This window comes from Monodelphis domestica, chromosome 4 (genome assembly GCF_027887165.1).
Source record: "Monodelphis domestica isolate mMonDom1 chromosome 4, mMonDom1.pri, whole genome shotgun sequence".
NCBI classification, from domain to species: domain Eukaryota; kingdom Metazoa; phylum Chordata; class Mammalia; order Didelphimorphia; family Didelphidae; genus Monodelphis; species Monodelphis domestica.
Window position 1 is genome coordinate 5958034 of NC_077230.1, and position 27346 is coordinate 5985379.

General features: G+C 36.4%; 1 protein-coding gene across 5 annotated transcripts in view; it reads left to right on the forward strand.

Moving 5' to 3' along the window:
- The window catches only part of NCAM2 (neural cell adhesion molecule 2), a 259192-nt gene that overhangs the window by 56360 nt on the left and 175486 nt on the right, over window positions 1-27346 (forward strand). For 4 of the 5 annotated variants that reach the window (XM_056825982.1, XM_056825983.1, XM_056825984.1 and 1 more), the window contains 2 exons: window positions 13453-13659; window positions 14486-14629. The exons of the other annotated variant lie outside the window; for it this stretch is intronic. In XM_056825982.1, the coding sequence (XP_056681960.1) occupies window positions 13453-13659; window positions 14486-14629 (351 nt within the window). The remainder of the gene's footprint in view (window positions 1-13452; window positions 13660-14485; window positions 14630-27346) is intronic. 5 annotated transcript variants of the gene reach the window in all.

The window sequence follows — 27346 nt, forward strand, 5'->3', positions numbered from 1 at the left end:
TTAGTTTCAGTAGAAACTTCATCAAATCACACGTAGGCTGATAATCGCAAATGGCAGCATTCAGAGTCTCCATCTTCCCAAGGACCATTAAGCTGCCCGCCAGCGCCTCAGCCCGGAGAGGCTGCTGCTTTCACTAGTTTGCTTGTCTAGATTCATGGGGGCACTTTGGCCTGCCCAGGCCCCCCTTTTGGAGCCCGTAAGATGGTACGGTTTGAAATAAGCCCTTTACTGGTCTTCCAGGGAAGGAATGTTAGTGCGCTCTCCTGCACCTGGATAGTTTTCCCTGGATAATTATTAGGACCCGAGAGTAAACTCTTTTTCCAAAATTGCTAATAAATAGGCATTTTTCCAAAAAAATTTCTCATAGCTTTCTTGTTTCATGGAAAACAAAAACCTTCTCAAACCTGTCCAAAATGTCAGTCTCTTACTTCGAGTCACCCACATTGCCTGTGCAAGGGGAGGCCACCTGTTCTCCTACCAGCTCCGCTTCACAAACCGTCTCTCAGTTATACTTTCTTCTTCTAGTGGATTTTAATTAAAAATTACAAACTTCAAGATGGATCTTTTTACGCTCTGATTCCATACTTTGTTTTACCTTCACTCCTTTTTTCTTGATTAAGGAATTTAATCATTTTTCTTCTTTGTGCAAAATCCGTTTGATTCCTCACTAATCTGCAATACCTGCAAGCTAGAGTTAACAATCTAGTGATAGGAATTTAATTAGTCCTAGTCCTCCAATGTGGCGTTTGTTGATTAAGCCAGTCCGCACATTTTTATTTAGAGCCCACGAGGTCTGTAGTTCAAGTTTTTGATTGGCATGTGAGCAAATTTATGTAAAAACTGAAATAATTACAAATGGCATCTCTTCTCAGAAAATCCACAGAACACGCCTGTAAACTGGTAACAGTTTAAAGTAATATCTTGCAAATGCCATCAACTTAAATTACTTTTACTTTTGAGTCAATCCTCTTTTTTTGTCATTTGCTTTTCTTTTTTTGTTTTTTTTTTATTTATATAAACCCTCACTTTCTGTCTTAGAAGCAATACTGTGTATTGGCTCCAAGGCAGAAGAGTGGTAAAGATGAGGCAGTTAGGTTAAGTGACTTGCCCAGGGTCACCCAGCTGGGAAGTGTCTGAGGCCAGATTTGAACCTAGGACCTCCTGTCTCTAGGCCTGGCTCTCAATCCACTGAGTAACCAGCTGCCCCCCTTTTTTATTGTCATTTGCTTTTCTAAAAATTAATAGAATTTATTTACAAGTATTTCAGCCCTCTGTGTGTGTGTGTGTGTGTGTGTGTGTGTGTGTGTGTGTGTGTGTGTGTGTGTACATTTTGTGTCTTTCATGTTTCCATTTTTCAGTTCATTCTCTAGAGGTGACATTGACAAGTGATTCTTTAAGTATTAATTCTGCAGCTGTATGTAATATTCTCTTGGTTCTACTCATTTTGCTGTTCATTAGCACATATAATTCTTTCCAAGTTTTTTTAATTAGCCTGTTCATCATTTCTTATGGTAACATAGTTTTCCATCTCAATCGTATGTCATAGTTATCAGCAGTAATTATCAATGAATTGGGAATTCAATTTTAAAGACTAGAAAAAGAACAAATTAAATATCCCCAACTATTTTGTTGATTCCCCCCCAAAACCAACTCCTAAAGTTATTAATGTAATGTTTTTCTTATATTCAATTTTATTGATTTCCCCTTTAATTTTTAGGATTTCTAATTTGGTGTTCAGTTAGAGATTTTTAATCTGTTCTTTTTTTTTAGTTTTTTCACTGCATTCCCAATTCTTTGATTTTCCTCCTTATTAATAGTAGTATGCACAGATATAAATTATCTTCCAATTACTGCCTTGGCTGTTAACCATAGATTTTGGTATCTATATCATTATCATTCTCTTTAATGAAATGATTTATTTTTTCCATAATTTTTTCTTTAACCCACTCATTCTTTAAGATTGTTATTGAGTCTCCAACTAGTTTTTACTTTTTGTTTCTATGGTCTCTTGACATATATATATATATATGTATATGTATACATATATATAATCTTTATTGCATTATGATCTGGAAAAGATGATTTGATATTTTTTATTTTCTGTATTTAGCTATAATATTTTTATGTCCTAATATATGGTCAATCTTTGTAAAGATACCATGTACCACTAAAAAAAAGAATACTTTCTGTTTCCATTCAGTTCTCTTCAGATATCTATTGTATTTAACTTACCTAAGAATTTATTCATCTCATTGACTTCTTTTTTATTTATTTTTTGGTTAAATTTATCCCATTATTATTGTTTGTTTTCTTTTTCCATGTGTAATTCATTTAGCTTTTCCTTTAGAAATGTTGATGCTACAACATTTGTTACATGTAGGTTTAATATTGGTAATGCTTCGTTATCAATAGTTCCTTTTTAACATAGGTTCCTTGTTTATCTCTTTTGATTATATCTATTTTAGTATTAACTTTCTCAGAGATCCTGGGTCTTAACCCTGCTCTCTTTGTATTTGCTGAGTCATAATATAGCCTGCTCTAGCCCTTTCTTTTTATTCTATTTGTGTCTCATTTTTAAATGTGTTTCTTATAAACAGCATTTTGGTTTTTGGTTTTTGATCCATTCTGCACTCCATTTTAATTTTATGGGTGAATTCATTCCTTTCACATTCAAAGTCATGATTACTAGATTACATGATTTCCCCTGTTCTGTTTTTCCTTATTTTTGTCCTCTTCCTTTATTTTTGCTATATCCTTCCTCAGATATCCACATTCTTCTGTCTACCCCTCAAGTTTATCCCCTTTCTTACAATCCTTCCTTTATTCTTCTCCTTATTCTCTCCTTCTAGGTCTAGATTAGCCTACCCAACTATACATCCTTCCATTGTCCCTTCCTCCTTGCCTTTTAGTTCTTATTCTATCCACCTTTTGAAAATTCCCTTCCTTATCCTTCCAACCCTATCTTTGTATTTCTTGATATGAATTCAGTTCTAAAAATTACTCCTTATCTTGTCCGTAGAGTCCCTCCTTTATTCCTTCATTTTACCCCCATATTGATAGGTACGCTCTTCTAGGTATTTCTTGATTTTTCTTTTCCTCTTGCCCTCTTTTCTTTAAATCTATACTTCCTTTTCTTAGTTCCTTAGTCCCTCCTTTATTTATTTTATCCTGGCTGTATGTATTGTTCTCTCTTTAACTTAGATCTGATGAAAATAGGGTTCTAGTACTACCAGCCCTCCCTCTCTTCTTCCTTTCTCTGTAATAGTTCTTCCACTCAGGCCACTTTTATATGAGAAAGTTGTTGCTCTATTTTCTCTTCCTGTTCTATTTTGTGTCTATTTCTATTTATGGTTAGCTCATTCCATTATATTTAACTTAATCTCAAGTCTGTTATCTATATGTGTTCTTTCAAACTACTCAGGTAATGATGCCATTCTGAAGGATTATAGATGACATTTTTTCATGTAAGAAGTAAACAGTTTGGCCTTTTGAGTCCCTTAAAATTGGTCTTTCAAGTTTCCCTTCTTATGATTCTTATATATCAAATATTATACTGATTTCTGGAGTTTCCCCCCAAGAATAATTGAAAATCCTTTAGTTCATTGAATATCTATTTTTTTCCTTTAACTTGGGAGCTAGGAACTTAGCAATGATGTTCCTATACATTTTCATCTTGGGGCCTCTTTGTGATGGTGATCCATGAATTCTTTCCATTTCTATTTTATCCTCTTGTTCTAGAATTTCAAGGCAATTTTCCTTAATCATTTCTTGGAGTATGATTTCTAAATTCTTTTTCATATTCTCATCATGTCTCTCTTTGATCAATTTCCAGGTCAATTATTCTTGTAATATTTCATTCTTTTTTATTTTGCTTCATTTCTTGTTGCCTTAGAAACACTGACTAAATAGAATTCTTAATGAATTATTTTCTTCCATGAGTTTCTGGATCTCTTTTCCCATTTGGGTTATGTTTCTTTCATAATTTTCTTTCATTACTCTTTTTTTTCCTGATTTTCTTCAACCTCTCTCATTTGGTTTTTGAGGTCTTTTAAAAATTCCCCCCAAAGCTCTTTTTGAGCTGTAACCCTTTACTGTTTTTCTTTGCTTTTTTAAAAAGTAGGCATTTTTACTTTACTGTCCTCTGAGTTTGAACTCAGGTCTTCTTAGTCTTAGACTAGCTATTAGTAATTAGGTTCTTTCTCCTTTGCTACTCTTTCAAAAAACATTGTAGCAGCCAGGCTTTGTGCTTGTTGGTGCCTCAAGTTTCAGGACTTTTTGTATGTTATCTCCTGGGGCTTATTTAGTTCTTCCAATGTCTATAATCCAGGATCAGGTGCAGAATGTGGCCCCCTCTCAAAGCCCCAGTGTGTGACTGACCTCAGGTGCTTCCACCAGAGCCACTGATTAGACAGCCGCTGTAAGCAGATGGCTCGCCTCCCACTCCTGACTGCAGCCAAGGACTCCACTGTTCTCAGCAACTGCCCTCCCTGTTGTGTGCTCTCTCTTCACACTTCCTCTCCAGGTGCCACAGCCTGGGATGGAGCAAGTATCTGGTCACTGGGACCCTCAAAGCCCTTCCCCGGTTAGTGGCTGCTGGGGCTGAGACTAGCCTAGCCAGCTCTTCCAGTATCCACCACTGGGATGCAGCGCCCTGGTCTAGCAGACCAGGGGAGGAACAGATAGGGCTGCCACTCGTTTATTCTGCTTTCTTTGCTCCAGGAGTTCTGTGCCACCTGGTGAGACTGAGGCCAGGAAATCAGAGCATTTCCTCCCTGATCGTAGCTCTGAGCATCCCTCCTGACTTCTAGTTGTTTTGGCCACTTTATCACTGATTTTGTGGAATTCTTTTTATTATTTGTGGAAGAGTTTGAAGAGCAAGGGAGTCCCACACCTGCTCTGCCAGCTTCCCATAACCGTCCCTTCCCTGCTTTCCTTAAGTCTAACTCTGATTTCCAGACAGCCTCTACCATTATTAAATCTCTTCTGTGCACATCTCCTTATGCAACAATTAATTGCAAAGCTTTTATTTCTTGAGTTGCATAATCTATTTCAATTTAGGGGATCTCGAAACTCATTTACCTACACAATTAAATTCTGTTGAATCATTTAAAACCAGTTCCAGCTCTGTTTATCATCCAGTAGGTGAAACCATCTTCCAATAGGACAGTACTCTTTTGGGCTCCTGGGAAGGCGAGAAAGGCATTTTTTGTTTGTGCTTAATTCTAATTGCAAACCTTCAAAAAAACCTGTTCAGATGTTTTAGCAGTTACATAACCCTTTAAATCATAATTTGGAAATTTCTAATAAAGATATTACAGTTCAATTACAGATTTCGTCTCTAGTTTGTAAAACTATCAATTCAGACAAACCAGGAAAAACATTTCCTTTCTTTTCTTGTCTATCTATCTGTATCTCTTCAATCTACAAGCTGGCCATAGTTGTGAAAGCAAAGAGAAAAGAGAAACTCACTCTTTTCTTCCTTTTCTCCCACTGAAAATCCAATTTGAAACAAGTCAATAAGGGTTAAGTCCCTGCTTGATACTATCGATACTAGCAGAGAGAGCTGTTTTAGATAGGAACCCTATTAGTCTCCCCATCCTTAGAAGTTTCCTTTATCTGCTTCTTTCCCACAGCCTCTCTAGGTGACTAGGTGTTCCTTTTCAAAGTTCTCCAAGATAAACTAGACAGTATAAAATCCTTGGAATCTCTCTTTTCGTGCCGGGTATTGTTGATAACGTACAAAAACCCTGATGATTTCTGTGCTTTTATTTTGTATCCTTCTGTTCTACTGGTGATTGGTTTGTTGGGTTTTTAATTGGCTGTGTGGTTCTCTTGTTAAACATATCCTAACAAAAAAGGATTGCCTCCCTTACTCCTTCAATTACTCCTTCAATTCTTTTCTTGTCTTCTGACTGTTGTAGCTAGCGTTCGAGGTTCAGTATTGAATAGTGATGGTGAAAGACCTGATCTTATTGGAAAGACTTCCAGCTCATCCCCATTACAGATAATGCTTGCTCTTGGTTTTATATAGGCAATCCTCATCAGGAAGCTCCATTGATGCCTGTGCTTTCTAGTGGTTTTAACAGGAATAGGCTTTGTATTTTATCAAAAACTTTTTTCTGCAACTATTAAGATTTTTTGTTGTTTTTATTGTTAATATAATCAATTCTGTTCTAGTTTTCCTGATACTGAACAAATCCTGTATTCTTGGCGTGCATCCAGCTTCGTCATAGTGTAGGATCTTTGTGATATATTTCTTTTGACTCCTTGCTAATGTTATATAAAATTTTCATCAATATTCATTAGGGAAATTGGCTTGTAGTATTCTTTCTCTGTTTCAACTATATATTTGTGGGTTTTAAAATTAATATATGTTATATGTAATATATGCTTAATTATCATTTATAAGATTTATTAAAATAAAGAAAAAAAACTAGAGTATAATCTGCCTAATTTGACCATGAGGAAGAAGGGAGACAGAGACAGAGACAGAGACACAGAGAGAAAGAGACAGAGAGAGACAGAGACAGAGAGAGAGGCAGAGACAGACAGACAGACAGAGAGGAGTCACAGCAAACTTAAATACTATCAGGTAAATGTGAGGATGCAGGAAAAGGGAAAAGGATTCTAGGTAATACAGAAAAGAATTTGGGGCAATGTAGTTTTTAGGAGTTCAAGAATTTCCAACTATACATATTTTAGGTTTCAAGACTATATTTGTGCCATAAAATGAATTTGGTAGGATTTCTTCCTTCCCTATTTTTTTTCAGTTTTATGTACTATTGAAGAGAATTGGTTTTTAAAAAATGTTTTATACAATTCATTTATGTATGAAGTAGAAGTTTAAGGGGATCTTGAACATCCTCTCTAGTCAAAAACCATCTTTAAAATGGAATATATTTATTGAGAGAGAAATGTGGAGCAATGTCTCACATCATGGACATAAAGAGAATGTGTTCCCCAGATTTACTCAGAGAGAGAGAGAGAGAGGAACAGAGACAGACAGAGAGAGAGACAGAGACAGAGACAGAGAGAGGTAGAGGGAGAGACAGACATAGACAGAGACAGACAGACAGAGACAGGCAGACAGAGAAAAAGGAGGGATAGAAGAAAAAGTTTACAAGAGAGAGAGACATGAGAGAGGGAGGAAGGAAGGGAGAGAGAGAGACAGAGAAGGGGAGGGAGAGACAGAGAGAGAAAGAGAGGAACAGAGACAGGGAGACAGGGAGGGAGGGAGGGAGAGATAGACAGAGAGAGAGAGAGAGAGAGAGAGAGAGAGAGAGAGAGAGAGAGAGAGAGAGAGAGAGAGAGAGAGAGAGAGAGAGAGAGAAGGGAGAGAGATGTGTGGTCATGTCTCATGTCATAGACCAGAGATACCTTGTTCCAAGGTTTACAGAAACACTCTTAACTTATAGAAAAATATAATAGACTTATTTTACATATTCAAGACTTCCTTCAAATTAACATTTTAAAGAAATGGTCAAGAGTTGGACACAAAGGTTTTAATCCAGAAATAAAGGACAGAAATAGTAAGTTGAATAGCTTTACAGTAGCTACAAAGAGAGGAGGAGTTCAGAGCTGGATTACCTGGGAGACCTGAACAGTGGATACAAGAGTATCATTCCTGCCATTGGGTTTGACTTCCTGGGAGAAGCCTCTGATATAATGGGAGAGTCTTCTAAGACAAGAGGGTATTTAAGATTTGACCATTGGATCCTTCAGGGTCAGTCTGGGACACCTCCCTAGGGCAAGTTCCCCAATAAAGTCTAAAGACCCAACCCTAAACACTTAAAGCTGTAAGGTCTTTGTCCTACTGGGCGAAGAATGGAGGTGGGTTCATCTTGTCTTGAAAAAAGATGGATGGGATGGGGAAAGAGTGGAAATCAGCTTTTACTCATTTAACTTGAGAATAGCATGCTAATTCCTCACTCTACACACTTCTAAATCCAGTTCTGGACTTTTTCCTTCTTTTAAGGTGTTCGTTTTTGGCTTGTTCAATTTATTTTTCTAAGGTAGAGTTATTTAAGTTATTCTATTTCATTTTCTGTCACTCTGGACAATTTACATTTTTAAATATTCATTTCATTTAGATTGCTCATTTTACTGGCAAATCATTGGAAGAAATCAATCCTAATAATTACTTTCATTTCAAAATCATTGGTTGTAAATTCACCTTTTTCATTTTTGGCACTAGTAATTTGGCCTTCTTTCTTTTTTAATATAAAATTATTTGATGATTTCATTATTTGATTGTGTTTTTTTAAACCAGCTAATATTATTTGTTAATGCAATTTTTTAACTTTTAATTTTTTTAATCTCTATCTTGATTTTTCAGGATTGCTATTTTGTTATCTAATTTATTTTGTTTTCTACTTTTTTATTTAGGTTCATTGCCAATTCATTTATTTGCTCATTCTTCTTTTTACTGAGGAAAGAGTTTAACTATAAACTTTCCCCTTAGTAATGTCTCCACTGCATTTCAAAAATTTGAGGATGATTCATCATTGTCATTATTTTTAATGAAATTATTGTTTCTAGGCTTTATTTTGACCCATCAATTCTTTAGGATTAAGTAATTTTAAATCTATTCTTCAAAAGTCCTTTACTGGATGTCATTTTTATCATTATGTTAAAAAAAGATATTTTTACTAATTCCACTTTTTTGTATTTGTGAAATTTTTATGCCCTAATATGTTGTCAATGTTATGAAGGTGCCCTTACATAGTTGAGAAACAGATATATTCCTTTCTGTTCCCAACTATTATTCTCCAGAAGTCTGTCATATATAACTTTTCTTAATTTCTATGAATCTCCTTGATTTCTTTCTTATTTTGGGTTTAGATTTATTTAGGAGTAAATTGAGTATGCTTTTACTATCTTTTTTTTTCTACAACTCATTTTCTTTTTCCTTTAGGAATTTAGATGCTACACCATTTGGTACATATATCTTCAGTATTTATATTAATTAATTTTCTATGATACCTTTCAGCAAATGTAGTTTCCCTCTTTATCTTTTGTAAATTACTTTGTATTTTTCTGAAGCATATTCCAGCTTCTTATTTTAACTTTCTGGATAGCCTTCTGTTTCAGATGTGATTTTTATAAACAACATATTGTTGGATACATTGTGCTATTCCATTCTGATTTATGAGTGAGTTCAACCCACTCACATTCACAATTATAATTGCTAACTCATATTTCTCTCCATCTTATTCTCTTTTCTTTTTTTAACCTGTACCCTCTTTGAGAGAGTAATTTGTTTCTGATCACTTCCTAGCTAAATCTAACTTCCCTCATATTCACACTCTCCACTTCCTCTTTAACCCCTTTCCCGCCTACTTCCCTGTTGAGGAAGATGAGTTTCTATATACAATTGTCTCTGCATGCATGCACACATGCATGAGATAAGTGTGTGTGTGTTTATTTTTCCCTCCTTGTACTAGTTCAGATAAGAGTGAGTTTCAGATGTTTCCCACTCCTCTCTCAATTGCATAAATTATTTTATGAGCTCTATGTAAGATAATTTTCTCCATTTTTCTCCTGTTCTGTTTCTCCCAATGGACCCCTCTTCCTCACCCCTTCTATTCTCCTATTTAATCATGCAAACATGATAGAATCACACCCTGACTTTTGTCTAATTAGACTCCTTCTAAAACTCCTGGTGATAATCATCTCTCCATAGAAAAAATGTAAACAGCTTAACCTTTTTTAGTCCGTTATGATTTCTTAATCATGCTTACCTTTCTATGCTTTTCTTTAATCTTGCATTTCTGGTATTTTCGTCAGGAATGCATAAAAGTATTATATTTAATTAAATGTAAAATTTTCCCACTCAGGATTATTCTCGGTTTTACTGAGTAGGTTATTCTTGACTATAATACTAAATCCTTTATGTCTTGAAATATCCCATTTCAGGCCTGAGGGCTGCTAAATCTTTGCTACTAACAGTGTCACTTGAATTCTTTCTTTCTGGTTCCTTGCGTCATTTTTTCCTTAACCTCTGTATATTAGCCATAAGATTCCTGGGAGTTTTCATTTTGGGGTTTCTTTCAAAAAGTTACTTGATTCTTTAAATTTCTACTTTCTAGTTCTACAACATCCAAGCAGCTTTCCTTTATAATTTTTTGAAATATGATATCTAAGCTCATTATGAGTTTTAGGGAGTTCAATGATTTTTTAATTATCTATTCCAGTTCAATTATTTTTTTCTTATAAGATATTTCAAATTTTCTATTTTTCAGTTTGGGGACTTTGTTTTATTATTTCTTGATGTCTCGTGGAGCCATTAGCTTCTCTTTGGCCAGTTTTCATTTTCTTCAACAAAATTTTGTACTTTTTTTTAAGCAAGCTATTAATTTTCTTTTCATATCTCTTTCATAGCTCTACTTTAGTTTTTAAAATCATTTTTAGTTCTTACTTTAACTCTTCTGGGAAATTTTGTTGGGTAAACTCTATTCTGCAGTTTCTTTGAGACTTTCTTGTAGGTGTTTTCAAGATGTTGCCTTCTGTTTTTGAGCCTTTCTCTTCTCTATTACCATAGTAATTGTGTAACCTTGAAAATGTGGTTTGCCAAGACTGTGAATTTACCAAAACTGTAAAGGTTTTGGCCAAACTGTAAAGATAATTTTTTGTGTCTTGATTTAAATCAAAAATAAGTGGTTGCCATGGGAAAATTCCCAAATATGAAAACACCCAAGTCAGCTGGGTTTTATGGAGATTTTAATTAATACAAATGAAGGAATTAAGGGAAGGAGAGAGAGAGAAAGAGAAAATAGTAGAAAGGGCCTAGACCAAATGGCCTAGGCCTGAGTCTAAGGAGAGCAAATCAGTCTTTATCACTCACCCCAGGATCATCTCAAGCAAGCTCCAGTCCTTTACTGAACTCCTCAACTCCTCCACTGAGTTCCAAGAGCCTCTTTTTAAAGAGAATTTTCTCTTAGGTACCTCCCCTAACTTTTCACATCTACCAAACATAGTAGATGTTTTTTCCCAGAACTGCCCATTCTTAGTTCTCATCACTCTTTAGTTCTCACCTTCTCTGGGTAGATTATATCTTCTGAGTACTTCACACCTCTTTTGTTAAGCTTGCCATTTTGTAAGTTGCTTGACCTTTTAGTGATTAATTTAACCTTTATAGGTACTTAGCACCTTTTTATATTAGATCTAAAAATAGACCTAGCTTAAGGTTTTAGCTTCACTATAAGTATGAGTTAGGGACTTTTTCATTGTTCAATCAGGAGCTTACAACTTTATCTTCCCCTAAGGCACGGTCTGAATAGGGTGTAGTAATTTTAAAGTTCTTAATACATTCCTGACCAAGTACCTCCATTGTTAAAAATGGGGAATAGCTTAATCAAATCTTCTGAAGTAGAGTCTGAGCAGTTTTAAGATTCACAATTGCTTGTAATTGGGTTCTTTTTTTATGTGTATTTCTCCAGCCTACTTCTTGCCTTTGTACTTTGTTAGTGTTAGTCTTTGTTGACTTCTAGGGGTCTCTAAATCTTGAGTGCTTCCAAAGTGGTGTGATCTCTGAAAAGGTGTGTTTATTGCCTTTCTCACAATGATCTCTGGAAACTGAATCTGTTGGCTTGTTTATAGTTGAGTTTTGTAAACTACTTGTGGATCCTGAGCCTATTAGCCTATTGGGAAGTTGTCCAAATTCAGAGTAACTGAATTGCTCATCTCCTTAAGTCTCTTGTTCTGATTTCTCCACTGTAGATTCATGGGCTGGACTAAAGATTAGAACTGAGTCAACCAAACTATATCTGGGCTCCAAGTCACATATCTAAGTTTCTGTAATATCCCACATTCACTTGCTATTGTTCCTCTCTGTTCAGCATCTGAGACCCAACATTGGATAACAGGTCACTGAAATGTTGGATTCCTATGGACAGTTCCAGTTCAGGCATCCTGAAATCTCCTTGTACCCCAGTACCTCTGTCCTAGTGTTTACTCTTGGTTCCTTTTTATTCCTGGGCACTGGAATGCTTCCTGTCCACTGCTATTGCTTCTGTACTGTACTTTTAACCGGTTTCTAACATAGTGTCTTGACCTCTATGTCTTCCTAATATGCCCTGGGTTGGAAAAATGATGCAGTTTGACTTTTTCATGGATTTTCTAATCAGAATTTGGCCTGGTGCATTTTCCAAATTGTTGTGAAGGGAGGTATACTGAATGAAGCAGGCAAAAATTCACTTCCTTTTATTCTGTCATCTTGACTCTACCTTCCCTGGATCTCCTCTCTCAAAAGTGCAAGTCAGAAGAATAGACCATAATCCTCTGAAAGGCACAGAGTGTCAAAGCACTCTTCACCAATGAGAAATGTCTTAGGTAAATGCTCTCGAGCTCCTGGTTACAGATTTATGCTCCAATGAGATGAACAAAAGAGGAAAAAAACCATGCACGAAACAATATTTATAGAAGCTTTTCTTGTAGGAAAGAATTAGAAATGGAGAAGGTACTCAACAGCTGGGGAATATGGAATGCTTTTGTGTTATAAGAAGTGATGAAGAAGAAAGTTTCAGGGAATCCTGGGAAAATTTATGATGCATGAATAGCACCAGGAAATTTGTCATAACATTATTATAAAAACAACTGTTTTTTAAAATACTTTAGAACACTAATTAACCAACACAATGTCTAGCCATGATCATGATGAAATGTTCCCAGCCTCCTAATAGAAAGTTGACAGACTCAGAGCTCAATTCAGGATTTTTTTAACATAGCCAATGGCAGAATTTGTTCCATCCCCAACTCATTCAGCTGATCAGCAGAAAGAAACAATAGAAAAAGGAATGGGATGCTTTAAATATCAGTTCCAGCTCATCCCAGATTTTCCCCAACCATAACTAGTAACTTTTCCTAGAGGAACATAGATCCACTTTTTTTTCTCCCACTGCTCTGGAAATACACAAAAATTTGAATTGATACTTCCCTTTTTTTTCAAGTTGGGAAGTCAGGAAATGCCCTTTTTCCCATCATTAAGAGAATTTTTCCTCCCTTCCTCTGGACTTCACAGGTAGCGCCTGGCATGCTCTATCCCTTCCTCCTCTTTTCGTTTCTCCTCTCACAGATCACCCTTGCAGTGATTTTCCTTCTTACCTTCTAGCTGCTAGCGAACACCTTTTCATTTTCAGATGACCCACATACACTCTGAATATATCTTATTTAGACCCAGCTCTTTATATTTTGTCTTCTCTATCAGAAAGTGCTGCTTGAGAACAGAAACTGTTTTTGCCAATGCTGAGCACGCTATCAGTCCTTAGACAAGAACTGCTTGCTGACTAACTTAAGTGCTTATTTTTGAACTTGTCAGGCCTTAAAACAGAGGTACTTTCTTTTTTCATCTTTTTCAGTTATTCAAAGTGTTGAATGAATAGAAACAAATGTCAATGTCAATAAATTCACTTTTGAATCCATTTTAAACTTTTCTTTGGTTATTATTCTTTGCAGCAATTGGAGAACTGGAAGATATAGATTGGTACAATCCTCAAGGAGAGAAGATAGTTTCTTCACAGAGAGTAGTGGTACAAAAGGAAGGTGCTAGGTCTCGACTAACAATTTATAATGCAAATATAGAGGATGCTGGAATATATCGGTGTCAAGGAACAGATGCTAAGGGGCAGACACAAGAAGCTACAGTTGTTTTGGAGATTTACCGTAAGTCCTTTTAAAATAAACCTTTACTTCTTTTTAATGCAATATTTTTAAAAATCATTTTAGCAAAGATATTTAGTTAATTCCCCATTGACCACAGTTCTTCAAATGATAGTGTTATTTTTGCAGTGGAAATCTAAATATTCTAGTTTTGACTTTTTTGGTGAAATAGAGTGAATGGAGAATGCTTGAATTATTTCAGACCACTATACAACATTAGTAATATTAAACATAGCAATTTTAGTTTTTGAAAGGGAAAAAGATCATTTAGACAATGATCACCAAAGAACTGATTTTATAGTAGGTGGTGGCAATGAAGCCTTTCTTTAAAACAGCTCAAGCTGCTACGCTTGTAAGCATAGGGAAATATAGATACGTTTATATTCTATTAAACCTTTTGTAAGAAGGTGTGTGATTTTTCTCTGAAGGGAAATAAATTCATATCAAGAAAGAGAAATGCATTTTATAAAAAACAATACATTATGTATGACTCTTTATGAAGATTTTGTTTAAAAAAAAAACCATCCCAAAGGGGACATGGTAATTATTTGGGGGAAAGCACTAGATTGGAATCAGAAGACCTCAGATCAAGTTCCTCACTCTGGTCAAGTTATTTCATATCTGGACCACAATTTCTTTACTTCTAAAATGAAGGGGTGGGACGATATGATCTAATATTCCATCTCGATCTAAATCCTATGATGCTATGAAAAAGGATGACAGATTTTAGAGGACTAGTTTAATTCTACTATTGCATTAAATTATATGGACTTGGATAGAAAAGTAGGAGATGCTACATTTTATTCTTTGATTTTTCCCCTTATTACAGAAAAACTCACTTTCAGAGAAGTGGTATCTCCTCAAGAATTTAAGCAAGGAGAGGATGCAGAAGTGGTTTGCCAAGTTAGCAGCTCACCTGCACCCATTGTTAGCTGGTTATATCATAACGAGGAAGTCGCCACCCATTCCAACAGTTAGTATCTTGGTAACTTGCTAAGTTTTTTTTTTAATTACTTAATTAATTTGTTTGTTTGTAGCATTTAAATGCCCGGTTAACTCCTTTTCTCCCTCCCCTCTTTTGACAAGGCATCATTTGAAAAAAGATACTTGCATAGATAACAATGTCTTTCTTCTTTCTTTCTCTGAGGGGGACATGCACAAATTATTCTTCAGACAAGATTTCTGTTGCTTTATACAATGTTCTCTTGGTTCTGCTCATTTCACTCTTTATAATTTCATGTAGGTCTTTGTACCTTTTCCCAAAATTGATCTGTTGTCATTTCTCATGGCACTTACATTCCGTCACAATCACGTGCCACGACTTGTTTGAACTATTCGTCAGTTGATTGGCAAAAGAGTGATTTTGAGTACATGAAATTGAAAAGCTTTAGTGCCAAAAACCCTCATGTAACCACGATTAGAAGGAAAGCAGAAGATCATGTGAGGGGAGGAATTTTATACACGATTTCTCAGCGATGTCCTATGTAAAATATATCGAGAACTTGGTCAAACGTATAAAAATGGGAGCTCCATTGATAAATGATCAAAAGATATGCACACACATTTTTTGAAAAAAGAATTCAAAATTAGATATAACTAAATTTGTAAATGCTCTAAATGATTATTTATGAGAGCAATACAAACCGAAACTCAGAAATATCTCAACTGATCATATTGGCTAAAATAACAAAAGGGCAAAATGACAAATGTTAGAAAGGATGGAGAGAAATCGGGATGCTAATATACTGTCGCTGGAACTGTGAAAGGATTCAGTCGTTTTGGAAAGCAATCTGGAACTGTGTTGGAAGTGATAAAAGCGTGTATACCTTTTGGCCCAGAAATATCACTATTGGGTTTACAATGTGCTACATTTTAAGTTATAATGATAATGCAATTAAAAGACATTTATTTTTCTATTGCTTTGCTCCAAAAGGAAAGCCTTTTGCCTTTAAAATAGGCAATTGAGTAAAATTAAAATATACTCAGTCTGACGTGAATTACAGCTCTGTTTTAAAGAACTGACCCAATATTTGATGTCAGAAGACCTTAGTTGGAGTCTAAGCCCTGCCACATGCCACCTTGTGACCCTGAACTCTGGTGAAGTCTCAGCTTCTTCACTTGTAATGGGGTCCTCCTTGCATTGCCCGTCTAGCAGCATTTTGGTGAGGGTCAGTTAAGATAATATAACCAAATCGTTTTGAACATGGTCGAGCATGTGGAAAAGCAAAATACTGAACTCTGCATTTGAAGCACAAGCTGCCACGTCAAGCTGATTTTACTCTAAATCTTATCAGCTCTGGTAGGAAGCCTTCTTCGGTCATTGGCCCAGCATCAAAAAGCTTGCTTAGCCTTAATAGGAAAAGTGAGCGCGCACAACAAAAGCACAGGAGCTCCCAGCTGCTCCCCCTCCATATGGGCAGAAGATGGCGATGCTCATGGCCGTCAGGTATCGACTCAGCTATAACTAGCCCAGACCCTCGTCAGTGGGACGCTTTTTACTCCTATGGGTTAGAGGCTGCCGGGGAGACACAGCTTGAGCTTTGTGCCAGCTCTAGACTTTCAAGTTCTTTTTGTGTCACTTTTTCCTAATGAAGAAGAGGAGAGAATTCTGGCTGATAGTTGTCCCATCCAAGTGATGCCTTCAATGTCTTTCCCTTCTATGGTGGTTGTGGCTGGCGTTTCTAGCTCTGTGATGAAGTGGTCATAACATGAGTCACCTCTGCTGCATCCCCGAACTTATCGTAAAGACTTGACTCCTCTGTTACCAAGGTGGGCATTTAGCATCTTCTTATGCACCCTGCGGGCTCTTATATATTTATCATATTGAAGCATCCTCCATGTATTCCTGTGTTGAACAGAGGGAGCTCTTGTATTCGCTCCTCTCCCTAATTTTGAACCAACCCTGAACTTGTGGCACAAATCTAGCCTAGTCACAGTGCACAGAGTGTGACAGTGACTTCCTGAGAACAGGATTGCTAAGCTCATTTATTATCCAGGAACATGGAACTAGCCAGACTCCCTCCGTCATCTGAGTGGATGCCAGAAAGCCCAGGAGCACACGGCAGACAAACGACACTGAATTCCTGTGGTGCAGACCGAGATATGTAACTGACTGGAGCATCATCCTTGAGAAGGTGGGCCTGGAGCCCACAGCTCGTCTCTCCTCATATCACAGGAAGAAGATGGGCTTACCGACACCAAGAAGCTTCTTCTTGCCTGCGATGTGGCTAGAGCTTGCTGACTTAATCTTTCATATAGGTCAAGTGGCTGCATGGCTCTGACCCAGATCCTATTATCCTCAACAAAAAGAGCACTCAACCCAGTTTCAAAGCCTGGGGGAGAAACTGTTTCAGCTTTAAAAAAAAACAATTCTTGGGGGAGATAAAGGGTAAATTATTTCACAAAAGATATGCCAATTCAATATTAACTTTCCACAATAGTTATGATATAATCTGTCCTCAGACACTTCCCAGCTGTGTGACCCTGGGCAAGTCACTTGACCCCCATTGCCTAGCCCTTACCACTTGGAGTTAATATGGAAGGAAAGGGTTTTTAAAAAATAGTCTATGATATGTTGCTTATCATCTCCTTATTAATATTGTCTTTAAACTTTCTTTTACATCATTATTCATTAGAGATATTGGTCTATACTTTCCTTTTTGGTTTGACTCTTCCTAGCTTATATATGAAGACCATATTTGTACCCAAGAAAGAATTTGGTAGGATCCCTTCTTTTACTATTTTTAGAGGTTAAATCACAATTGAATTAGTTCTTTGATAGAATTAATTTTTAAATCTATCTTATCCTGTTTTTTTCTTTGAGAGTTCATTTACATCTTGTTTAACTTCTTTTCATATACTAGATTATTTAAATTCTCATGTTTTTCTGTTAATCTGGACATTTTTTCCTTTTAAAAATATTTCATGCAGACCATAGAGTTTTTAAACTTATCCAATCTGTCATTCTTTTTCATTGTATTGTATAGATACAATACATTGGCATTTAAAGTTATGAGTTAGATTTCTAGTTTTCATCTTCTCTTTTATATTGGGTATTTCTCAAGTTATGAATTTTCACTCTTCTGCTATAAGCACAGTAATCTATTTCCTCAGTTATTTTATTTTAATCTTTATTAAAGTGGTCCTATTCCCACTGGCTCTCTTCTGTTCACTCCTCAGCCTCTCTTCTTATTTTTCTCTTTTCCTTTGGGATTTTGCTTCTTTTTTTCTCTTCTACTTTTCTCTGATTATATATAATCCTTCCCTCTATTTTTCCTCCTAATGAGTCAATTAGATTCCCTTCTTCCTTTCTTTCTTTTCAACTAGTATTATTCATTAGTTTTTTTTAATTTTTCATGCCTCTTTCTGAAAAGGATTTCTTTTATTCTCTTCATTATCCATCCTCTCTTTTAGAGTCTCATTCTCATATTTATAATCCTTTAATTATCTAATTTCTCTGTTTTCTATATTTCTCATGCAATCCGAAATTGTATCCTTTCCAAATATACCCCTGTAGACAGTTTCCACCACTACTTTGTAGAACTTGCCCTATGGATTCTCCCTTTCCTTTGTGTCTTACTCCTAAAACAATAAAAATTATTATAGGTGTCAGAAAGACACTTCCTTTTGTAGGGCTCTCCATCATCACATTATACAACCCATTAATTATCTCTACACTTTCTTGATCATTACCCCCTATTTGCCTCAAAATCTTCTCCCTGATTCGATGTCTTCCTATTCAGTAGACCATCATATCATCTGCAAAGAGTGATAACTTGGTCTCCTCATTGCCTATTTTAGTACCTTCACTTTCTTTTTCTTCTGTAATTGCTACAGCTAGTGTTTCTGGTACAATTTTAATTAATAGAGGTGATAATGGGCATCCTTGTTTCACTCCTGATCTTATTGGGAAGGCTTATGGTTTATCCCCATTGCAGATGATGTTTGCTGATGGTTTTAGATATATACTGTTTATTATTTTTAGGAAAGTCCCTTCTATTCCTATACTTTCTAGTGTTTTCAGTAGGAATGAGTATTGTATTTTGTCAAAGGCTTTTTCTGCATCTATTGAGATAATCATGTGATTTTTGTCAGTTTATTAATATGGTCAAATATGGTCATAACCAATTATGGATGGTTTTCCTAATATTGAACCATCCTTGCATTTCTAGTATGAATCCTACCTGGTCATAGTGAAAAACCCTTGTAATGACTTGCTGGAGTCTTTTTTTTTATTTTTAATTTAATTATTTATTTTTCCCATTTGAATTCGTTTATTTAGTCAATTTAGAACATTATTCCTTGGTTTCAATAATCACATTATTTCCCTCCATCCCCTCCAATTGCCTTTCCCACAGCCAATGTGCAATTTCATTGGGTATCACATGTGTCCTTGATCAGAACCTATTTCCATGTTTGTGTTTGCATTAGGATGTTCATTTAGAGTCTACATCCCCAACCACATCCCCTTGACCCATGTATTCAAGTAGTTGTTTTTCTTTGGTGTTTTTACTCCCATCATGTTTCCTATGAATGTGGATAGTGGTTTTTCTCGTAGATTCCTCCAAGTTTTTCAGGATCACTGCATTGCCACCAATGGAGAAGTCCATTACATTTGATTGTACCACAGTGTATCAGTCTCTGTGTACAATGTTCTCCTGGTTCTGCTCCTCTCACTCTGCATCACTTCCTGGAGGTTGTTCCAGTCTCCATGGAATTCCTCCACTTTATTATTCTTTTGAAGAGCACAATAGTATTCCATCACCAACATATACCACAATTTGTTCAGCTATTCCCCAATTGAAGGGCATCCCCTCATTTTCCAATTTTTTGCCACCACAAAGAGTGCAGCTATGAATATTCTTGTACAAGTCTTTTCCTTATTATCTTTTTGTTGGGCATAGTTCCAAATTGCCCTCCAGAATAGTTGGATCAATCCATAGCTACACCAGCAATGCATTAATGTCCCAACTTTGCCACATCCCCTCTAGCATTCATTACTTTCCATTGGTGTAATGTCAGCCAATCTGCTAGGTGTGAGGTGATGCCTCAGAGTTGTTTTGATTTGCATCTCTCTGATGATAAGAGATTTAGAACACTTTTTCATGTGCTTATTAATAGTTTTGATTTCTTTTATGGACAATTGCCTACTCATGTTCCTTGCCCATTTATCAATTGGAGAATGGCTTGATTTTTTGTACAATTGGTTTAGCTCTTTATAAATTTGAGTAATTAGACCTTTGCCAGAGGTTTTTGTATTGAAGATCGTTTCCCAATTTGTTTCATCCCTTCTAATTTTGGATGCATTAGTTTTGTTTGTACAAAAAATTTTTAATTTGATGTAATCAAAATTATTGATTTTACATTTTGTGATTTTTTTCTGAGTCTTGCTTGGTTTTAAAGTCTATCCTTTCCCAAAGATCTGACAAGTATACTATTCTATATTCGCCTAATTTCCTTATAGTTTCCTTCTTTATATTCAGGTCATTCACCCATTCTGAGTTTATCTTGGTGTAGGGGGTGAGATGTTGATCTAAACCTAATCACTCCCATACTGTCTTCCATTTTTCCCAGAAGTTTTTATCAAATAGTGTGTTTTGGTCCCACCAACTGGCATCTTTGGGCTTATCAAAAACTGTCTTGCTGAGGTGATTTACCCCAAGTTTATTCCATGGATCCTCCTTTCTGTCTCTTAGTCAGTACCAAATTGTTTTGATAACCACTGCTTTATAGTATAGTTTGAGATCTGGGACTGCAAGTCCTCCTTCCTTTGCATTTTTTTTTTCATGATTTCCCTGGATATCCTTGACTTTTTGATCTTCCAAATGAACTGTGTTATTTTTTTTTCCAATTCAATAAAAAAGTTTTTTGGTAGTTCAATAGGTATGGCACTAAATAAGTAAATTAATTTGGATGGGATGGTCATTTTTATTATGTTAGCTCATCCTACCCATGAGCAATCAATGTTTTTCCAATTGTTTAGAACTAGTTTTAATTGTGTGGAGAGTGTTTTGTAGTTGTGTTCATATAGTTCCTGTGTTTGTCTCGGCAGATAGATTCCTAAGTATTTCATATTGTCTAGGATGATTTTAAATGTAATTTCTCTTTCTAATTCTTGCTGCTGAAATGGGTTGGAGATGTATAGAAATGCTGATGACTTATGCGGGTTTATTTTGCATCCTGTAACGACTAAAATTGCTGATTGTTTCAACTAGCTTTTTAGTTGATTCTCTAGGATTCTGTAAGTAAACCATCATATCATCTGCAAAGAGTGATAGTTTAGTCTCCTCATTGCCAATTTTAATACCTTCAATTTCTTTTTCTTCTGTAATTGCTACAGCTAGTGTTTTTAGTACAATGTTAAATAATAGAGGTGATAATGTGCATCCCTATTTCACTCTTGATCTTATTGGGAAGGCTTCTAGTTTATTCCCATTCCAGAGATGTTTGCTGATGGTTTTAGATATATACTGTTTATTATTTTTAGGAAAGTCCCTTCTATTCCTATACTTTCTAGTGTTTTCAGTAGGAATGGGTGTTGTATTTTATCAAAGGCTTTTTCTGCATCTATTGAGATAATCATGTGATTTTTGTCAGTTTGCTCATTAATATGGTCAATTATGTGGATGATTTTCCTAATATTGAACCATCCTTGCATTCCTGGTATAAATCCTACCTGGTCATAGTGAATAACCCTTGTGATGACTTCCTGGAGTCTTTATGCTAGTATCCTATTTAAGATTTTTGCATCTAGATTCATTAAGGAGATTGGTCTATAGTTTTCTTTCTCTGCTTTTGACCTTCCTGGCTTTGGGATCAGTACCATGTTTGTGTTTTAAAATGAATTTGGTAGAACTCCTTCTTTGCTTATTCTGTCAAATGGTTTGTATAATATTGGGATTAGTCTTTCTTTGAATTTTTGATAGAATTCATTTGTGAATCCATTTGGACCTGGGGATTTTTTCTTAGGGAGTTCTTTGATGGCTTGTTCAATTTCTTTTTCTGATATAGGAATGTTTAGGTAATTTATTTCTTCCTCTCTTAGTGTAGGCAGTTTATATTTTTGTAAATATTCATCCATATCACCTAGATTGCCATATTTATTGCCATATAATTGGGCATAATAATTTTCAATGATTACTTTAATTTCCTCTTCATTAGAGGTGAGGTCTCCCTTTTCTTCTTGGACACTCTCAATTTGGTTTTCTTCTTTCTTTTTTTTAATTAGATTGACCAGCACTTTGTCTATTTTATTTGTTTTTTCAAAGTACCAGCTCCTTGTCTTATTTATTAAATCAATAGTTCTTTGACTTTCAATTTTATTACTTTCTCCTTTGAGTTGTAGGATCTCTAATTTAATTTTCATCTGAGGATTTTTAATTTGTTCACTTTCTGTTTTTTTTTTATATACATGCCCAATTCATTGACCTCTGCCCTGTCTAATTTGTTAATATATGAACTCAATGATATGAATTTCCCCCTGAGAACTGCATTGCCTGGATCACATAGATTTTGAAAGGATGTCTCATCATTTTTTCAATGAAATTATTGTTTCTATGATTTGTCCTTAACTGATTCTGGAGAATCGTATTGTTTAACTTAACAATTAATTTTTGATTTGCCTCTCCATGTACACTTAGTAATTATTATTATTTTCATTGTATTGTGATCTGAGAAGTTTGCATTTATTATTTCTGCTCTTTTGTACTTGTTTTCATTGTTTTTATGCCCTAATACATGGTCAATTTTTGTGAATGTCACATGTGCTGCTGAAAAGAAGGTATATTCCTTTTTGTCCCTATTTATTTTTCTCCACATATCTACTAACTCTAATTTTTCTAAAATTTCATTCACTTCTCTTACCTCTTTTTATTTTATTTTTTGGTTTGATTCATCTAGTTCTGATAGAAGAAGTTTCAGGTCTCTCACTAGTATAGCTTTTCTATCTATTTCATCCTTGAGCTCCACTAGGTTCTCCTTTAGAAATTTGGATGCTATGCCATTTGGTGCATACATGTTGAGTACTTATATTTCTTCATTGTCTATACTGCCTTCTATCAGGATGTAATTACCTTCCTTATCTCTTTTGACTAGATCTATTTTTACTTTGGCTTTGTCAGATATCATGATTGCAACTCCTGCCTTCTTTTTATCAGTTGATGCCCAATAGATTCGACTCTATCCTCCTACTTTTACCCTATGAGTGTCTATCTTCCTCATGTGTGTTTCTTATATACAGCATATGGTAGGGTTTTGGTTTCTAATCCACTCTATTTGCTTCCATTTTATGGGTGAGTTCATTCCATTCACATTCAGTTTCATGATTACTAGCTGTGTATTTCCCAGCATTTTGATTTCCACTCCTAGTCCTGCCTTTTCTTCTTTCACTATTTACTTTTTCACCAATGTTTTATTTTTAATCACTGCCCCAAATTCCCACCCTTATTTTTCTTCCCTTTCTACCCCCCTCCCTTCTTATTACCCCTTATTGTCTTTACAGTCTTTTTAAACTACTGCCCCACCCGCTCCCTCCCTTGTTCTGCTTCCCTCCCCACCAGTCCATTTGTTACTCTTCTACTTCCCTATAGGGCTCAAATCAATTCTCTGCCCCAATATATTTGATTGTTCTTCCCCCTTTGAGTCAATTTCAATGCACATAAGAATTGAGTATTTCCTATCTCCAACCTCTTTACCCTTCCAGTGTATTGATGTTCTCTCTCCCCCCTCCTGCCATGTGCTTCTTTGTGACATATGAATTTACCTCATTTTGTTTCTTCTCCCATTTCTTTTAGTATTGTGCACTTTAGATTTACTCCACCCTGATTAGTCCATTTGCTCTTTGTTCATTGCCTGGATAGAACCTGCCGATTGGAATTTCTTTTTTCTTTTTCTGTTGTTTGCTCATATTTACCCCTTCTTTACTCCCTGTAGTTGCCTGCACTTTTGCTCCTTTCATTTTGTGTTGAATCTGTGGCTTTGGGCTTTTCTGTTAGCCTTCACCCTTGGAGCTTAGTCAGCAAATTTCTCAGCACAGTCTGTAGGGGAGGGGTGTTGGAGTTTGAGCTCCCTGGTCCTCTGAAGGCTTTGATGAGATTAAGCCCACTTGAGTTACAGAGCTGGATGTGCCCTGAGGCCAATACCTCAGGAAGGGGGGAGGGTAATATGGAGGGTTTCCACTGCTGCAGCCAGACTGCCCACTCTGAGCTTCTTCTCCAACTACTTCCCTACCTCCTGTGTTCGATGCTCTGAGCCTGGCACAGCTTTGCCTGATAGGTACTCCCTCCAGATCAGCACCTTCGCCCGCCTAGAGGTTCCAGCTACCACTGGAGGTTTAGCGCTCTACATGGGGGAGTGATCCCAGGACCTTCCTTCTTCCTTCCCCTTAAACCCAAATCTTCTCGGATTCTGGCTTTTGGGGGGCATACCTTTTAATTTGAGTTCAGCAGGAGGGTTCCTTGGCTCTGTCTTGTTGTTGGATTTGATTTTCAGTCCCCTAGGAGCATTTAGTTTGTAATCAGTAGGGAAGGGTTTTCAGAAGTCTGAACTTTCACTGCCTCTATGCCGCCATTTTGACTCCGCCTTCTAGACAAGTGGATTTTTCAAGAACCAGATTCCCCAGACCACATCCTAGCTCCCTTCACAGACCATCTCTGTTCACTCATGGGAATATTCATCAAGGCAACCTTCTCCCACCACCACAGCATAGCCTTTCTCAGTTTCTCTATTCTCTTCTCCACCCATGTTCTAGTAAGCCTTTTCTTTTATGGAGACCATAGACATTACATTGTCACCATTGCTAGCCATCAGTTAGACGCAGGTACATCATTCCTCTGTCTCTCTTCCTGGTGACTTACATACAAACACACACACATTCACATCCTTCCTGTACCCTCTTCTGTTGTAGTTCCACAAAAAACATTGATGAGCCTGTAGGTAATGCATTGCCAGGTCTCTGTAGAGTTCCCTCAGTCTACCTCTTCAGTGTTACATCCCCCAGACTTCGACCTTCACCTCCGTTTCCTCATGTATATTTAGAAAGCATATCTCCCTGCTGTCATTCTCTTGCTGCTCTTCCTGTCCTTGGCTGGTGCATTCATTCTCCCCTTCTGCATCTCTTTTGTCTAGGATCTTTGAGAAGCAGACTTTTTTGTCTGGTTGTCTTGTTGTGACTTTTTCAAACTCCTATTTAATATTCAAAACTAACATTTTTTTCACCTATGGATAAGCTCATATTTGCTCGGTAGGTCACCTTGAGCCGTGTCCTGGACTGCATTGCTCTTTGAAACACATGATTCCATTTCCTCCTACATTTTCTGGTGGGTGCAACATAGTCTTGTGTTATTTGAATTTCTTTCATTTTATATTTAAAGTTCTTTCTCCTTGAGTTTCTCTCACCTGTAGAATTTTCAGAATTGAATTGTTAGATATAACTACCGAATGTCTTGGAGTTTTCAGCCTTTTTTCTGGAAGTGAGCTCTCAGTTTTTTCAACTGCTATTTCATTTTCTATGTTCAAAAATTATGGGCTTTCCTAGCCTTTTTTCCCCTTCATTATGGTATAAAGGTATTTTCTTCTGAGAGACCTGTGATTCTAGGTTTTCTCTATCCTGTCTTTGAGATTAATATGTTTTTTCTTGAATCAAAAACTTATTTTCTTTTAATATTATTGTTTCTTGCTATTCTTCTTCTACATTATCCTTTACTTCTATATATTTGTGTTCCCAATCTACCATTCTCTCATATTTCTTTGGTGAGGCCTTCCTTTGCAGATTCTCTTTTTTCTCTTTTCCCTCTTATTTTTGCTGTTAAAGCCATAAATACTGCTCTCCTTAATTACACTCAAGCCAGGGATCTTTCAATTTCCTGCATGCTCTGAGTGGTTTGATATTGAGGGAACTCTGATTGTTGGCCATTTGTACTGAGTTTTGCTATATTTCTGAACCTATTTAATGGCAAAAGTATAGTCTTTCCACTGGTTTGAGCTCTGGACAGGTTCAAAACAATATATTTTTAGGCTCATGCTTGGACTTAGCTTCTTGCACCTAGTAGGGGAACCCTAAAATACTGAATCAAGGTCAGAATCAAATAGCTGATTCTTACCTGTCTCTGTTCCTGTTCCCTACCTGGTACAGAGCTTCTAAGCCAGCTATCTTGCTCTGGGATGCATTTTCCAACTTCTTTGTGGCCCAGCTTCTGGTTCAAAGTGACACAGCTGCAGGCTGCCTCCTGTTTCTGCTCCTTGTTTGACACTGTCATCCCCACCCCAACTTCCCTATTTTGAGATCCCCTTTTTGGTACTGATGCACAGCCCCAGAGGCCTCAGGCCTGGCCCCGTGCTAGAAGCCTCTGCACAAGCTCTCTTGATTGGACCTCTCTCCCGTGTCCTGTGGCTATTTTCCTACATTTACCTAGACTTAAAAAAATGACTACCTATGGGTTTTCCCTACTGTTTATTGCCCTTCCTTGAACTCTATTAGAATACTTATAGGACAGGCCTAGGTTATATTGCTTCTTCTTACTCTGACATCTTTGCCAGATTTTTTAAAAAAAGAGTTTAAAAATTTTATTTAAATGTCTATATATATAGTCTCTATATATAATTTACTATATATTATAACTTATTATATACATGTTAGATTCTGTTTATTTTTTTTTCTAAAATATAACCTCTTCTTTTCTCTTCTATTTTTTCTCACTCATTTTTCATCAAAATGTAAAAGCCCAAGAAGATTAGTACTTTGTAGGATTATTATTCAGTCACTTATCACAGTGCTCAAGAAAATAACATCAATACATAAGGATCAGTTAGAGACTTAAGATCTAATCTCTAGCAAGCAAATATATTCACTCTCATGTACGTATAGCCATTGTAACTGTTGCTGAGCAGGAAAAGGAGACAAATCTGTCCTGCCCAAGAGCCTGAGAGAGAGGGGCAAAATACATTAGCTACAAATAATTACATGGGATATTTATCTGTACTGTCATGATGATCATCGTTATTTTCAATGCTGCTATTTGTTTTAACACTTTTTAATGTATGTTTGCAGCCATCAAGGACTCTGGAGTCAAAGGAATTGGGTTCAAATCCCGTCTGTGGTAGGAACAATATTTCCTAGGGATCAGGCACATAGGCTCGTTTTTCCTTAAACATTTTTGAAAGTGACCGAGTGGCTCAGAAGTGTAACACTCTGGTGCTGACACAGCTTTCCTGTTGTCCGATTACAAAAGCATCCACGACGTGAAGAGCCCTTTCTTCAAGGCCATCGCCACGAATGATGGATGGCCGACATTCACACCAGGGCTGTGTTTAGCGAAATTAGAGTTATATCCTAGATACGTTTCAAAACACAAGAAACACAACCCCTTCCTGCTCCAAATGTTTAACTATGGCTGAGTGAACCTCCTTTTGTTAAGGATTAGATAAACTATGAGTATTATTTTGTTCAGAGTTTGGCCTGAGCCAGTTCCTGTCCCAGCGATGATTCCTTCTATGTTTACAACGATTACGTAAAGGTCTTGGATTGTGGTATTTGGGGTCTTTTTTGGCTCTATATACAGCATCCTGCGACTTAAGGATTTTCCCAGAGACTGCAAAAGTTCTGATGCAAGGGAGAAATCAAACAAATACAGAAGAAACAGCCCTCTTCCAGAGACCAGTGCAAATGGGAGCCAGACAAACGCGTATCAGGGTC